We start from the raw sequence: 14,890 nt of genomic DNA on the forward strand, positions 1-14,890 counted from the left end.
AGATTTTAGAGGAGGGTGATAAATTTAAAAGGGGACCTGGAAGGCAAGTTTTTTATAGAGTGGTATGTGGGACAAGCTGTAGAGAGGGGTAGCATTTGGACAGGCACATGGATAGGAAAGTTAGAGTGATATCAGCCCAATGCAGGGAAGTGGGACTAGCTAGGATAGACATCTTGTTCAGCATTGATGAGTTGGGCCAAAAGACCTGTTTTGTGGCTGTGTAACTCTTTAAACCTATGACTTTCTTATCCAGCAATCTATTGACTTGATAGAGGTGTACAAGCTGAGAAGAGGGATAGATAGAGTGGATAGCCAGAAATGTTTTCCCTGGGTGGAAATGGCTAATACAAGGGGGCATAATTTTAAACAAGAGAAAATCTGCAGATGCTGGAAATCTGAGCCACACACACAAAATGCTGTTTCGGCCCAAAACGTCGACTGTACTTTTTTGCGTAGATGCCGCCTGGCCTGCTGAGTTCCTCCAGCATTTTGTGCGTGTTGCATAATTTTAAGCTAATTGGAGTAAAGTGTGGAGGCAATGTCAGAGATAAGTATTTTACCCAAACAGTGGTGGGTGTACGAATGCCCTGCCAAGGGTGATGGTAGAGGCCATTAGGAAACAATTAAGAAACTCTTCGATAGACACATGGATGATATTTAAATGGAGGGCTATATGGATGGGAAGGGTTAGATTGATCTTAGAGTAGGTTAAAAGGTTGGCACAACATCGTGGGCTGAAGGACCTGTACTGTACAGGAATGTTCTACGTTCTATCTGAATGAATGAACTTGAGGAGTCTAGGGAAGGGAATTCCAAAGGTTTATTTCCATTCTTTATGGACTACCCATGATTCTGTAGCTTTAAGCCCTTGGTTGGAGGTACCTCAGCTTGTGGAAACAGTGCCCCTGTGTCTAGTCTATTGAACCTGTCAGAGCTTCTCTTTCCCTTTGAACTTGCAGACATCGGGACGGTGTTGAAAGTGATCTCTGTGCCAAAGGAAAGCTGGCAGAACATGGAAGAGTTGGTCCTCGAAGAACTGCAAGTCTTCAAGGTGAGTTGGACAAGGATGGAAACAGAACTTTTCTTCCCCCATCGAATCATTGAATGATGGAATTCACAAGGAGACCATTCAGCCCATCACTTGCAATATTTCTGACCTTTACAAACACTAAGATCATTTATCAGTTTTGACAGTCCGCTTAACCGTGGTGCTGCTTAACCAACTATCAAAGCAAAATCTTTACAGCATTGATATGCATGAGACTTTATGCAGGTCCTGCCATATTATGTCACTTTTGTCCTTAAAGTTTAGCACTACACGGGCTGTTATTAAATTCCCAATAGTGATATACTTGATGTTTACATAAGGGCTGTCTGTGCACCCAAAGAAGGTTTGCACACATGATCTGACTTCTCAACACCTAATTGGAATTTTTATCCACCTTCCTACACAACTGGATTGTTCAAACTGTTGGGGTTTACTTTAGGAAGAAGTTCAGAAATAATTGGTTTTGGCATGGACCGACTCCTGATCCACAATAAAGATTAAAAAAAGATTAGCTTTATTTGCCACATGTACATCATAACATACAGCAAACTGCACCATTTGTGTCAAATCATATCTGCGAGGATTGCGCTGGGCGGTTCGCAAGTGTCACCATGCTTCCGGTGCTAACATAGCCTATCACAACTTCACTAACCCTAATCATGTATCTTTGGAATGTGGGAGGAAATCAGAGGATCGGTAGGAAACCCACGTGGTCAAAGGGGAATGACCTTACAGAGCGGCGGGAATTAAACCCAAATCTTACTCCAAAAGCATTATGCTACCATGCTGCCCAATAGAGTGGACAGGGAACATTGAAGCCATAGCTCTAAAATGAACCTCATTCAGAATGTTTCACAGGGTCATTGTGTTACTGCTGAAGGAGACTGGCTGAAGTTGAACTGAAAAGGGAAGATTCTGGAAGAACTCTGCATCTGTTAACTAAACGTTTCAGATCAGGGACCTCGCCTTAGAACTGGCAAAGGGTCATTGACCTGAAATGTTAATTGGTTTCTCTTCCCACAGAGGTGCCTTTGACTGGCCGACTTCTTCCAGCCTTTCTGTTTTGTTTTGTTTCTGGTTCCAGCATCTGCAGTTTTATTTGTTTCCCGTCCACTGATTGAACTGGTCTCCTTTATTTCAGGACTCCGCGCCGATCACTAATATGGAGCTCTCGTCAAAAAGGGTGAGTACAAGATCTTACCAAACTTTGTATTTTCAGATTTGGATTTTTCAGTGGTTGCCATCACATTTCTGATCCTCTGAGGTTACAGTGCGTGTTCTGGGAAGCCTTTTTGCCTGGCTTGAAAAAGGCAGAGAACCACAGAGACTGATGTTTGACAAGATAGGCGATCTGTCCCGGTGGTCTCCCAGTTTAATTCTACTTCCCGTTCCCATTCTGTCACGTTGGTCCATGGCCTCCTCTTTTGGCATGATGAGGCCACTTGGGGTAGAGGAGCAACACCTCCTATTCCGTCTAGCTAGCCTCCAAACTAATGACATGAACATTGATTTCTCCTTCCAGTTATTTTCTTTCCCTCCCTCTTCTCTCTTCTTCTGTTCCCCTCTCTGGCCTCTTACCTCTTCTCTTCACCTGCCTATCACTTTCCTCTGGTGCCCCTCCTTCTTCCCTTCCTCCTATCAGATTCCTTCCTTGATTGCATCGCATTTGCTACTTTAATGGCCAGAAGATCCATTTTATTGAACTGGAAGGAAACCAATCCTCCTACCACATTTCAATGGTTTTCCCAAACTATATCATGCTTAAATTTAGAAAAAAATCAGAAGTGACATTTTTGATCCTTTGGTTAAATTTGAAGAGACTTGGAAACCATTTATTCAACATTTTCATATGATGTAATTTGACCTTTCCGAATCCCTCTTATTAACTTAAAATATATGAATAGAGGAGTGGAGTTGACGATATTACTGAACATGCACGATTCAAGAATTGGTCTAGCCTTGTTTTATTCCGTTTGCTTTTTTTTTGGGTTTAGTATTTAGTTTCATTTTTTTTGTTTTTTTGGGGGGGAGTTTCTTTGTTTTTTTTTCTTTTTATTTCTTTTTTCTCTATGATTAATTATATTAAGAGTTTGGAAGTCTATTATACCTGTATTATTTGAAATCTGTTTTGTACATGCTTATCAACAATAAGATTATTCCAATCTCTCTGTATCAATATTGTTATTCTGTTTATAATTTTGGAAAATTAATAAAAAGATTTAAAAAGAAAAGAAAGGAAGGATTCCTTCCTCTCTAGCCCTTTCCTTTCTCACCCACTTATCCTTCTTCCCCTCCCCCCACCTTTTTATTTTAGTGTCTTCCCCCTTCCTCTCCAGTCCTATTTATTACAATCCATATATTTTCCCACTCTGTAACCTCTGTTACCTCTTCTCTCCTCACCTGCCCATCACCTCCCTCTGGTGCCCTCCTTCCCTTTCTCCCATGGCCAACTCTGCTCTCTTATCAGGTTCCTTCTTCTTAACCCCTTTACCTCTTCCGCTTGTCACCTCCCAGCTTCTAGCTTCATTCCCCCTCCCCCACCCACCCACCTTCCCACTTACCTGGCCTCACCGATCTATCACCTTCCTTATTTGGTTACTTACTTACCCTCCACCTTATTCTGACTTATTCTCCCTTCATTCGCAGCCTGCTGAGGGGTCTTGGCCCAAAATGGCGACTGTTTATTCCCCTCTATAGATGCTGCCTGACCTGCTGAGTTTCTCCAGCATTTTGTGTGTATTGTTCTAGATTCCCAGAATCTGTTGTGTTCACCCTGAGAATACCTTCCTGTTTGAGGCCAAGTCAATGACAGCAATGTTTACATGAGCACATGAATGGCTTAGGGCTGAGTCCTAGGAGATGAGATTGACTGGTTAGTGCGGACTTTGGGACCAGTCCAAAATATTTCACCAAGAGAATTTCCAAGGATTTTTCTCTTCCTTTTTCCAGACACATGGGAGAACCTGGAAGCAGGTTTTGATGGATTTAGGATTTATAAAGTTACTGTAAAGGGCTTTAGGGGGTGGCAAGGAATTGGGGAAGTAAATGAACTTCCAGAATCAGGGTTAATATCATCAGCATGTGTCATGAAATTTGTTAATCTTGCAGCAGCAGTACAATGCAATACATAATAGAGAGAAAAAAATGAATTACAGTAAGTATATGTACAGTGTATAATAAATGGTTAAATTAAGTAGTAGTGAAGAAAAGAGGACATTTTTTAAAAATAGTGAGGTAGTGTTCATGGGTTCAATGTCCATTCAGAAATCAGATGGCAGAGGGGAAGAAGTTGTTCCTGAATCGCAGAGTGTGTGCCTTCAGGCTTCTGTACCTCCCTCCTGATGGTAGCAATGAGAAGAGGGAATGTCCTGGGTGGTGGAGGTCCTTAATGATGAATGCCTTTTTGAGACATCTCTCCTAGATACTATGGAGTCTCGTGCTCATGATGGAGCTGACTGATCTTACAACTTTCTCCAGCATATTTCAACCCTGTGCCCTCCCCAGTGCCACTCGGTGATGCAGCCAGTTAGAATGCTCTACACAGTTTATCTGTAGCAACTGGCGAGTGTTTTTCAAAGTGATCTTTTAATTACTAGCTCCAGATTGCATTGTGACAGTTTAGTGTGGTAAAACTGTGAATGCAGTACTTAAAAAGAAAATTCAACATGCTGTATGTTGAAAAAATAAAGTGGCATGAACCATGGAAATTCTATCAATGTGTAAAATTTATATCTATAATATTGAAAGTGAAGACAGTGATTTGGTCATTAATCGTGTGGTCCCATCTGTTGGGCACTCTAAGCCCAACTATTAATGTGCAGCTGTGAAAACTGAAGACAAATTGCCTGAGGTTTTGCTCGTTAATTTGTCTAATCAGTTTGTAAGCAGCTTCTTGTTATGTTCCGTAATTGCGGGGGATTTTTACAGGAACAAACCAGAACTTAAACAGTAAATGGAATGCAAGCCCACACTACAAGAAGATTAGGACCGAATGCTTGGAAGTCCTGTTGGTTGGACTGCAGGTGGACAAGTGGGGGATGGGTTTTCCCTTGCTGTTTATGCATTGTTAATTCTGTGACTCTAACCTTTGTTGAAGTTCTGAATACTTTGAAAATGGCAGTGTTTGAAACTTTCTGTCCTTTGGAGCTGTGTGCTTACTGGCTTTTTATTGGTGCTTTGTTCACTTGTTTTGTGCCATGTTGTATGACGTGCGTGATCATGGTCTTTTGACCGTGATTGTACTTGGGAGATTTTTCTACAGAAGCGCTTTGCCATTACCTTCTTCTGGTCAGCGTCTTCTTTAAAAGCTGGGTTACCCCAGCCATTATCAATACTCCTGTCATGCCTAATGTCAGTGGTTGCATAACCAGGTTTTCTCATACGACCGTCCACCACTTGCTCCTATGTGTTCACGTGACCCTGATTGGGGGAGGCTAAGCAGATGCTACACCTTGCCCAAGGGTGACCTGCAGGTTAGTGGAGGAAAGGAGCACCTTTGGTAGAGACGCACCTCCACCCCGCCACCCTGGTGTTATGTGTTACTGTTGGTAATGCATACAAAATGCTGGAGGAACTCAGCAAGTCAGGCAACAGATATGCAAAGGGACCTTCATCAGGACTTATGAAGGGCTATCTTGCACAATGTTGCTACCCCAATACAACAAATCTTGTGACATATGTCACTGATGGTGAACTTGATTGTGATCTATTATAAATACAAGATTCGGCAGCTGTGGAAATCCAGAGTAACACACCCAGATTGCTGGAGCAACTCAGCAGGTCAAGCAGCATCAATGCAAAGTAATAAAGAACTGCTGTTCCAGGCCGAGACCTTGTTGACTCTGTATTTCTTTTCATAGATGCTGCCTGACCTGCTGAGCTCCCCCAGCATTTAATGTGCATTACCCGGCAGTCCCAGCACCTGCGGAATCTCTTGTGTTTAGGGCTTTTATTGTTGCTGTGTCACTATTGGTCCTGGCTCACCGTTGCGTCTTTATGTCCCTTCCTGCTTGATGTAAGAGCAATACATCCGGTTTCCACTCTTCAGCTCCCTTCCCCATACTTGTAAATTCTTCCCTTCCAGATATCTGGACTTACTGAGCTTCCTTTTGGGCTCTGCAATTGGACCTGCCTCCTCTGTTACCCCAGTAAGGCATTCCAGACCTTAACACTCACTGAGCCACAATGCTCTCCCGTCTGTCACTCTTGGTTCTTCTACCATTCACTTTTGTTTATCCTGATCTTGGCCTCTCCACCAATAAAACATTTTCTCTTAACTTACTCTCTCTCTGGGTAATGAGCCCGGCCAGGTGGCCAACCTCTCAGTGGGTGAGCGGTGAGGGATCAGTGATGAGAACTCCTTAAGTTTTAAGATACAGTATTATGCAAATATCTTAGACACATATATATATATATCTAGGGCACCTAAAATTGTTCCACAGTACAGTATTTGTCGGTGTGGAGCAAAGAGCGAGTTTGTAAATCTGGCGAGAGCAAAGGATGTTGTGAATGGTGAGAGTGGAGTGCCACGGGAGGGGTGTGGGGCAGGTGGCAGAGAAGGAGTGCCAGGGGAGGGAGATGGCACAGGTGCAGACAGACCCAGCCCTGAGACACCAGGCAAGTACATTTGATTCCAAACAATTGGTTTATTGTTCATTACAGAATGTCTCTCCCTCGCCTCTCCCTTCCCCCTTTCCCAACCATGACTCCCCTCTCCCTGCCCCCTTGCCACTGTCAGTCCACAATAGAGACCCATATCAGAATCAGGTTTATCATCATTCACATGTCATGAAATTTGTTTTTTTTTGAGGTAGCAGTGCAGTGCAGTACATAAAATTACAACAGTACTGTGAAAAAGTCTTAGGCACCCTTGCTATATATTTTTATGTGCCTAAGACTTTTGTACAGTACTGCCTGTTTGCTGCCAGTCTTCCCTCGTGCCCTCTGCCAAGGACACCCAATGCATCCTGCCACAGCCCACTAAGTTTTGAGTCACCAATTTGGAAATAATATTCTGTGCATCTCAGTCTAAATAAACATATTTTAAAATAAAGCAATTGTCCCAGTGTGGATCCAGGGAACTCTGTTGTACACTTCCCACCTAACCAAAAACCAACCTTCTACAACTCTGCTCTGTTCCCTTTTGCTTGGACGTTTTTTTCATTGTTGCTACCAGTTCCTTTTATTAACTATATAACCATATAACCATATAACAATTACAGCACAGAAACAGGCCATCTCAGCCCTTCTAGTCCGTGCCGATCTCCATGTTTCCGTCCTGAAGATAGGCCTGTTATACAATATCTTCTCAACTACCCACACATGCAACATCTGCACTTTTCTTCAAGGTTCAAAGTAAATTTTATTATCAAAGTACGTATCTGTCACCATATACAACTCTGTGATTCTTTTTCCTGCGGGCATACTCAGAAAACCTATAGAATAGTAACTGTAAACAGGATTAATGTGAGGTCAACCAGAATGCAGAAGACAACATGCAAATGCAAATGTAAATAAATAAATCACGAGAACATGAAATAAGATAAAGTGTCCTTAAAATGAGATAATTGATTGTAGGAACATTTCAATGATGGGGCAGGTGAGTATAGTTATCCCCATCTATTCAGGAGCCTGATGGCTGAAGGATAGTAACTGTTCTTGAACCTGGTGGTGAGAGTCTTGAGGTTCTTGTACCTTCTACCTGACAGCAGCAGTGAGAAGAGAGCATGACCTGGGTGGTGAAGATCTCTGATGATGGATGCTGCTTTCCGACGACAGTATTTCATGTAGATGTGCTCAATGGTTGAGAGGGCTTTATCCGTAATATACTTGGCTAAAACTAATACCTTTTGTAGGATTTTCTGTTCAAAGGCATTGGTGTTAAGTCAACAGACCAAGTTAGCTAGATGCAGTTTGTCTTCAACAAATTCCCTCTGACTTTGTCTAATCAATCAGAACTTGCCCAGGTGACTACTAATTTCAGAATGGGTCTCAGCCTGAAACATCAACTGGTTTACTCTTTTCCATAGATTCTGCCTGACCTGTTGCATTCCTCCAGTATCGTGTGTGTGTGTGTGTGTGTGTGTGTGTGTGTGTTGCTTTGGATTATCAGCTTCTGCAGATTTTCTCATGTTTATGATACTACTAATTCTCTGCTTGCTTTCCGTTTCGGAAGCTTTTCCCACCACTGGTTCCTAGTTACCAGATAAAACTTCCATTTTTGTAACATGTGAACTTTCCAGTTCTCAGCCTCTATCCCTGAAACTACAGGTACTTGGAAATTACAGACTGAACCTTCGCACTACCTTCTTTTCCTTCTCTCATGCACACTGCTCTTCTGCACCATCCATTCATCTCAATGCAAGGCACAAGACTTTGGAGCCAAGATTTTGGCCCAAAACTTTGACTGTTTATTCCCCTCCCCATAGATTTACTGAGTTCCTCCAGCATTTTGTGTGCGTTGCTCAAAGAAGTGGGCACCCTTGGAATTCTTGCATGCTGTCTACATAAAATCTGAGATTTCCCAGGATTGGAATAATTGTACAGGATAAATGAAAGTCAACAGCAGCTGATGGTCCTTTGAAAGTGCTGCAGTGATAGTTTGATCCACTGGTGTTTTTTTTCCATGAGAATGTTATGAGAGGATCTGAACTGTGGGTAGTTGTAACCCCCGTCGCTAATCTTTACAGATGTCTCTCTTTGTTGTTTTGGCTTTAAACAGCAACAGCTGTACATTGGCTCCGATTCAGCGATCTCCCAGCTGCCCCTGCAACGCTGCAGCATCTATGGAAGGGCATGTGCTGAGTGCTGTCTGGCCCGTGACCCCTACTGCGCCTGGGACGGAAACACCTGCACCAGATACCTGTCAAACACAAAGAGGTAACCAAAGTACGATCAGTAACCACTGGGAATACCCAGTAGGTGGCGCTGCATCTGTGAGCAGAGAAAAGGTGTCAAGGGCCCTTTGTCCAGGCAGGGAAGGGTTAAGGTGTTGGGCTGGTGGTGGAGGGGGGAAATTTTTTTAAAGGTTAATTTAATATGTCACATATACATAGGAACATACAGTGAAATGTGTTATTTGTGACAATGACCAACACAGTCTGAGCATGTGCTGGAAGACAGCTTGCTAGAGTTGCCGTGTTTCCGGTGCCAACATAACATGCCCATCACTTAGTAAGTGAATGCCTTTTGGAACGTGGGAGGAAACTGGAGCACCCAGAGGAAGCCCACGCGGACACGGGGAGAGTATACAGACAGTGGCGGGACTTGAGTGTTTTGCTAACCGTCACACTACCATGCCACCCCGGTTTTTCAGAGGGAACCTTTCGGATCAAAGACCCTTTTTCAAAAAAGGAAGGGTTAAGCTGTAGGGATGTTGGGGATGAGGGGTGTATCTGACAGGGTAAAACTGGGATAACCATGAATTGAATTGAATTGACTTTATTTCTTAAGTCCTTCACATACACGAGGAACAAAAATCTTTATGTTATGTCTCCATCTGAATGTGCAATGTGTAATCATTGTAATTTATAATAGATAGAACAGTCAATGTACTATAGAGTACGCTCAAGTCAGCGTGAGTTCATCAGTCTGACGGCCTGGTGGAAGAAGCTGTCCCGGAGCCTGTTGGTCCTGGCTTTTATGCTGCGGTACCATTTCCCAGATGGTAGCAGCTGGAACAGATTGTGGTTGGGATGACTTGGGTCCCCAATGATCCTACGGGCCCTTTTTACACACCTGTCCCCGTAAATGTCCTGAATCATGGGAAGTTCACACCTACAGATGCGATGGGCTGTCCGCACCACTCTCTGCAGAGTCCTGCGATTGAGGGAGGTACAGTTCCCATACCAGGCAGTGATGCAGCCAGTCAGGATGCTCTCAATTGTGCCCCTGTAGAAAATTCTTAGGATTTGGGGGTCCATACCAAACTTTCTCAACCATCTGAGGTGAAAAAGGTGCTGTTGTGCTTTTTTCACCACACAGCTAGTGTGTACAGACCACGAGGTCCTCGGTGATGTGGATGCTGAGGAACTTGAAGCTGTTTACCCTCTCAACCTCAGATCCACTGATGTCAATAGGGGTTAGCCCATCTCCATTCCTCCTGTAATCCACAATGAGCTCCTTTGTTTTTGCAACATTGTTCTCTTGACACCACTGTGTCAGAGAGATAATTTCTTCCCTGTAGGCCACCTCGTTATTGTTTGAGATAAGGCCAATCACTGTAGTGTCATCGGCAAATTTAATGAGCAGACTCTCGACCACGGATGTTGTGTCCTAGCTGTCGATGTGTTACGGGAGCCAGGGCAGTAAAATATGGAGAACAAGCTGTTGCCTATGCAACAGCTTTCTCCCACCGCCCCACCCAACGCATCTGACGAATCCAGAGGAATGGCAGAGACTGATACAGTTTGGCACCAGCAGCATCGCGGTCCACGTTAAGTCAATGTAGGACTGCCTTAGGGACTCCAGCTCCAGATTTTTCCTCATAGTTCACTGCCCAGGCCTTCCCCATCAGTGGGTATAGGCGCAAAGCAGTGGAGATTTATCAGAAGTTTCCTTCTCAACCCCGGCTGACAAGCCCCAGCTGCCCAAAGCAACTGGTTTTAAGATGCCAGTAACCCTCCGGTTCCCCTTCTCCTGTCAGTAGAAACAGTTCCGCTAGACTTAGTAGCTAAGCCACACGTGAAGGCCAGGAGCTGGACTTGGTTGTCAGAGGCTATTTGAGACACACACCATTGGGAGCATTTAATAGGTAGTGAGAGCTTGTCCCCGACCACCACGCCCGGTTATAAAAACTTTAAGGAACCATGGGCTGACCATGAGGTCAGGGTTATCTGGTCAGTGGGAGCAGTCAGAGAGTGAGAACGATGGTAAGATAATGCAGGAAATGTTTAGTGTCACAAGAGCTTGCTGAAATCTGGAGTTGGGGAGCTCAGCAGATTGAGCAGCGTCTGTGTGTGTGGGGGCCAGGGGGAGAACTGTCAAGGTTTCAAGTCGAGACCCTGAGTGGAGAAGAATGATAGCCGGAATAAGGAGGGCAGGGGCTGGGGGAGTGGTGAGACGGGCTGGTAGGTGATAGCTGGACCCAGGAGGGGCGATGGAGCCAAGTGGGCTAAAGCTGAGTGACGTGGAGCAGGGAGACATGCTCAGCAGGGCAGTCTGGGCTAGTACCCCTCTCTCAAACAGAAAACTAAAAGGGAAAAGGAGAGGGGCTGAGGGGAAAACGAACAAGCTCAGCCAATATCACCGATAGGCAACTGATGCAGAGAAATCAGTGTACCCAAGGCTGTAGAATTCAATATGACGTCAGCTTGTTGAAGGTGGAAGGTGAACATGGAATAGGACAGCAGGGGAAGAGACCTTACCGCTCACATGACACTGAACAAAACTAAACCCCTTCTGCCTGTACACGATCCACATCCCTTCATAATCGTGTCTGTCTAACAGCCTCTTGTGTCTGTTTCCACTACCACTCTCTCAGTAGCCCATTCCAAGCCCCTTCCACTCTATATGTAAAATAAACATGGCCCCACATTTCTCTTATGCTTAACTGTCTTTCCTCCCACTACCCGCCCCCCAACAACTTAACTGCATGTCCACTCACACTTGGCATTTCTGCACCGATGAGAAAAAGATGTTAACTATATACCCCATCTATGCCTTACCAACCCCTTGACCTCCGCATTGTTGATGTGAACAGGAGCACGTGCGCTTCCTCAAGTCAGTGACCAGCTCACGTGCAAGGAACCAGATCCAGATTTATGACGGGAGTGAAGGGAGGAAGAGGCCAGGAAGCTGGCGTAAACAGGCTTTCATGTCCCTTGTTACAGTTCATAAATCTTTAAAGCTGATTACATATACCGGTGTTGCACACAGTTGCTGGGATCTCAGCACTGAAACAGGCCCTTCAGCCCATCTAGTCCATGCTGAACTATTACTCTGCCTGGTCCCATCGACCTGCACTTGGAGCATAGCCCTCCATTTCCCCCCCCCCCCCATCTGTGTACTTCCTCAAATTTTCTTAAATGTTGAAATTGAACCCATTACCACCACCCCTACTAGCAGCTCATTCCACACTCTCACCACCCTCTGAGTGAAGAAGTTCCCTCCTCAGTTTCCCTTTAAATATTTCTCCTTTCATCCTTCACCTATGACCTCTAGTTCTAGTCTCACCTACCCTGAGTGGAAAAAGCCTGCCTGCGTTTATACCCCTCATAATGTTGTGCACCTTTATCAAATTTCCCCTCATTCTCCTACGCTCCAGGGAATGAGCTCTGTCATTGGATACAACAGTAAACCAAGACTTTGTGTGGGAGAGGTAGATATGTTGAGCCCTATGGCAGTTTGAAAGGACAGAGGTCCTCAAAATCCAGAGTAAAGGCTCCCCTACTGTTTGTAGAAACTTTCTATGGGAATACTGTCTGCTCTACTGGCCTTGGGACCATTCATCTCATTGAAGGATGTACCTAACATAATTATCCGAGACGTTTCTACAGGACAGGCTCACCTTATGTTTGTGTCTCTTCCTAGGAGGTTCCGGCGGCAAGATGTGAGGAACGGAGATCCCAACACTTTGTGTTCTGGAGGTACGATGAGAAATGTGTTCTGTCTTGTTCCTGACTGGAATTCAGGATATCCATTATGTGGGGATTATGCCTTTATCACCTGGGAACAAACCTGACCTGCTTGTCTACTGTGGGGCAGTTAGCTATACCCTTCTGTGTGAGTTCGAATGTTTTCACTCCATAACCAAATTTAACAATGATAGAACATAGAATAGTACAGCACAGTACAGGCCCTTCAGCCCACAATGTTGTGCCTACCCTCAAACCCTGCCTCCCATATAAGCCCCCACCTTAAATTCCTCCATATACCTGTCTAGTAGTCTCTTAAACTTCACTAGTGTATCTGCCTCCACCACTGACTCAGGCAGTGCATTCCACGCACCAACCACTCTCTGAGTAAAAAACCTTCCTCTAATATCCCCCTTGAACTTCCCACCCCTTACCTTAAAGCCATGTCCCCTTGTATTGAGCAGTGGTGCCCTGGGGAAGAGGCACTGGCTATCCACTCTATCTATTCCTCTCAATATCTTGTACACCTCTATCATGTCTCCTCTCATCCTCCTTCTCTCCAAAGATTAAAGCCCTAGCTCCCTTAATCTCTGATCATAATGCATACTCTCTAAACCAGGCAGAATCTTGGTAAATCCCCTCTGTACCCTTTCCAATGCTTCCACATCCTTCCTATAGTGAGGTGACCAGAACTGGACACAGTACTCCAAGTGTGATAAAGATAAAGATTCTAAAGTTCAAAGTACACTTATTATCAAAGTGTATACTATATACAACTTTGAGATTCGTCTTCTCACAGGCAGCCACAAAACAAAGAAACCCAATAAACTCATTAAAAAAAAACGTCAAACACCCAATGTGCCGAAAAGAACATATTGTGCAAACAATAAAAGTAAGCAAAAAAGACTCAGAACTGAAGTTCACAAAAGTGAGCCCACAGTCACCAAGCCAGTCATCACTGCAGCCGATTCAGGAGCCCGTTAGTTGCAGGTCGCAGCCTTAGGTCTGCGCAGAGATAAGTAATAATAATAATAACTACTTTATTCAACCTGAGTGGGAAACCTCATGCAGCAACAAGCTGAACACTGGCCTGTCCCTCACCTCTGGTGCCGACACCCTGACCTTTTCAATCTGGCCCTATAGTTAAATCGGCCAAACCTCTGGTCGTTCCTTGCTCTTGGAACCAGGCCCCACCACTTTGATATGTTCTCAGGCCCGTGCCCTGCTGTCTTGATTCACCCCATACCTAACCATTCCAGTTCGGCCTGCTGCTCAAATCGGTCAACCCTTGCGCCTTTCCTCGCTCTCAGGCCTAGGCCTGGGCCTGGGCCCCGCTGCCTCACCTCTGCTCACAGGTCCGAACCCTACCACCTCTCTTTGGCCCGTACACACCACACTGCAACCATTAAGACTTCACACTGCAAATGCCAGGTCGTACAGGCGGTTCAAAAGCTCGACTCCAAAAGGGAAGTTGCAGGCTATTGATTACAGTGATTGTGTTGGAGAGAAAGTGTGATTAATACGGTAAATTATACTTTTGTCTGTTTTGCTTGCTACCAGCAAGTCATCGCTGTGCTCCACCAGTGCCTCGTAAACCAGAAGGTTAGCTTTATTTGTCACATATACAGTAACAACCTCAACATACTGGACGACATATGTTACTGGTAAATGGGATTACATGTTGTCCCTGGGTTGTGAAATTCCAACCTATAGATACCTCACACATATGAGCAAGCTCCCATAACTATTATTAAGATCCAGTATCGAATAAGTTCTGTTTTCATATAAACTCCACACAGGAACCAGACGCCACTGTCTGTTAAAAATAAAGGCTGTACTTTCACTGAGCGAGGCCACTTAAGAAAGTTGCTTTTGATTTATTTTGGAGGTCATAGTAATTTTATGTCCTTTCACTGCCCTGCTGCCCCAAAGCAACAACTTTCACCTCTGGGTCCATGGCATGAAAACATTGTGGGCTAAAGGGCCTGTATTATGCTGTAGTTCAGGGGTTCACAACCTTTTCATGCCATGGACCAATACCATTAAACAAGGGTTCATGGACCCCAGGTTGGGAACCCATGCTCTATGTTCTAAAGGAAAGTGACAGAATATGTTAACTCTGCATTCATTTGTTCTTGTGTTTAAGATGAAGACAGAATAAAAGTGTCCCTTGTGAATTGGGAAGTCCTGATGTCGGCCCACACACTCCCTCACTACGGCACTGAGGTCACCCCGTGTGCTCCCTCCGTACTACCTTACTGTCAAATAA

General features: G+C 44.5%; 1 protein-coding gene across 9 annotated transcripts in view; it reads left to right on the forward strand.

The window, feature by feature from the left end:
• Positions 1-14,890, forward strand: part of sema3b (sema domain, immunoglobulin domain (Ig), short basic domain, secreted, (semaphorin) 3B) — a 439,432-nt gene that overhangs the window by 406,683 nt on the left and 17,859 nt on the right. For all 9 annotated transcript variants that reach the window (XM_063068199.1, XM_063068203.1, XM_063068195.1 and 6 more), the window contains exons 13-16: positions 960-1,051; positions 2,190-2,231; positions 8,769-8,926; positions 12,578-12,633. In XM_063068199.1, coding sequence (XP_062924269.1) covers positions 960-1,051; positions 2,190-2,231; positions 8,769-8,926; positions 12,578-12,633 — 348 coding nt within the window. The remainder of the gene's footprint in view (positions 1-959; positions 1,052-2,189; positions 2,232-8,768; positions 8,927-12,577; positions 12,634-14,890) is intronic.

The sequence above is a fragment of the Mobula hypostoma genome, chromosome 15 (assembly GCF_963921235.1).
Source record: "Mobula hypostoma chromosome 15, sMobHyp1.1, whole genome shotgun sequence".
Taxonomy (NCBI): domain Eukaryota; kingdom Metazoa; phylum Chordata; class Chondrichthyes; order Myliobatiformes; family Myliobatidae; genus Mobula; species Mobula hypostoma.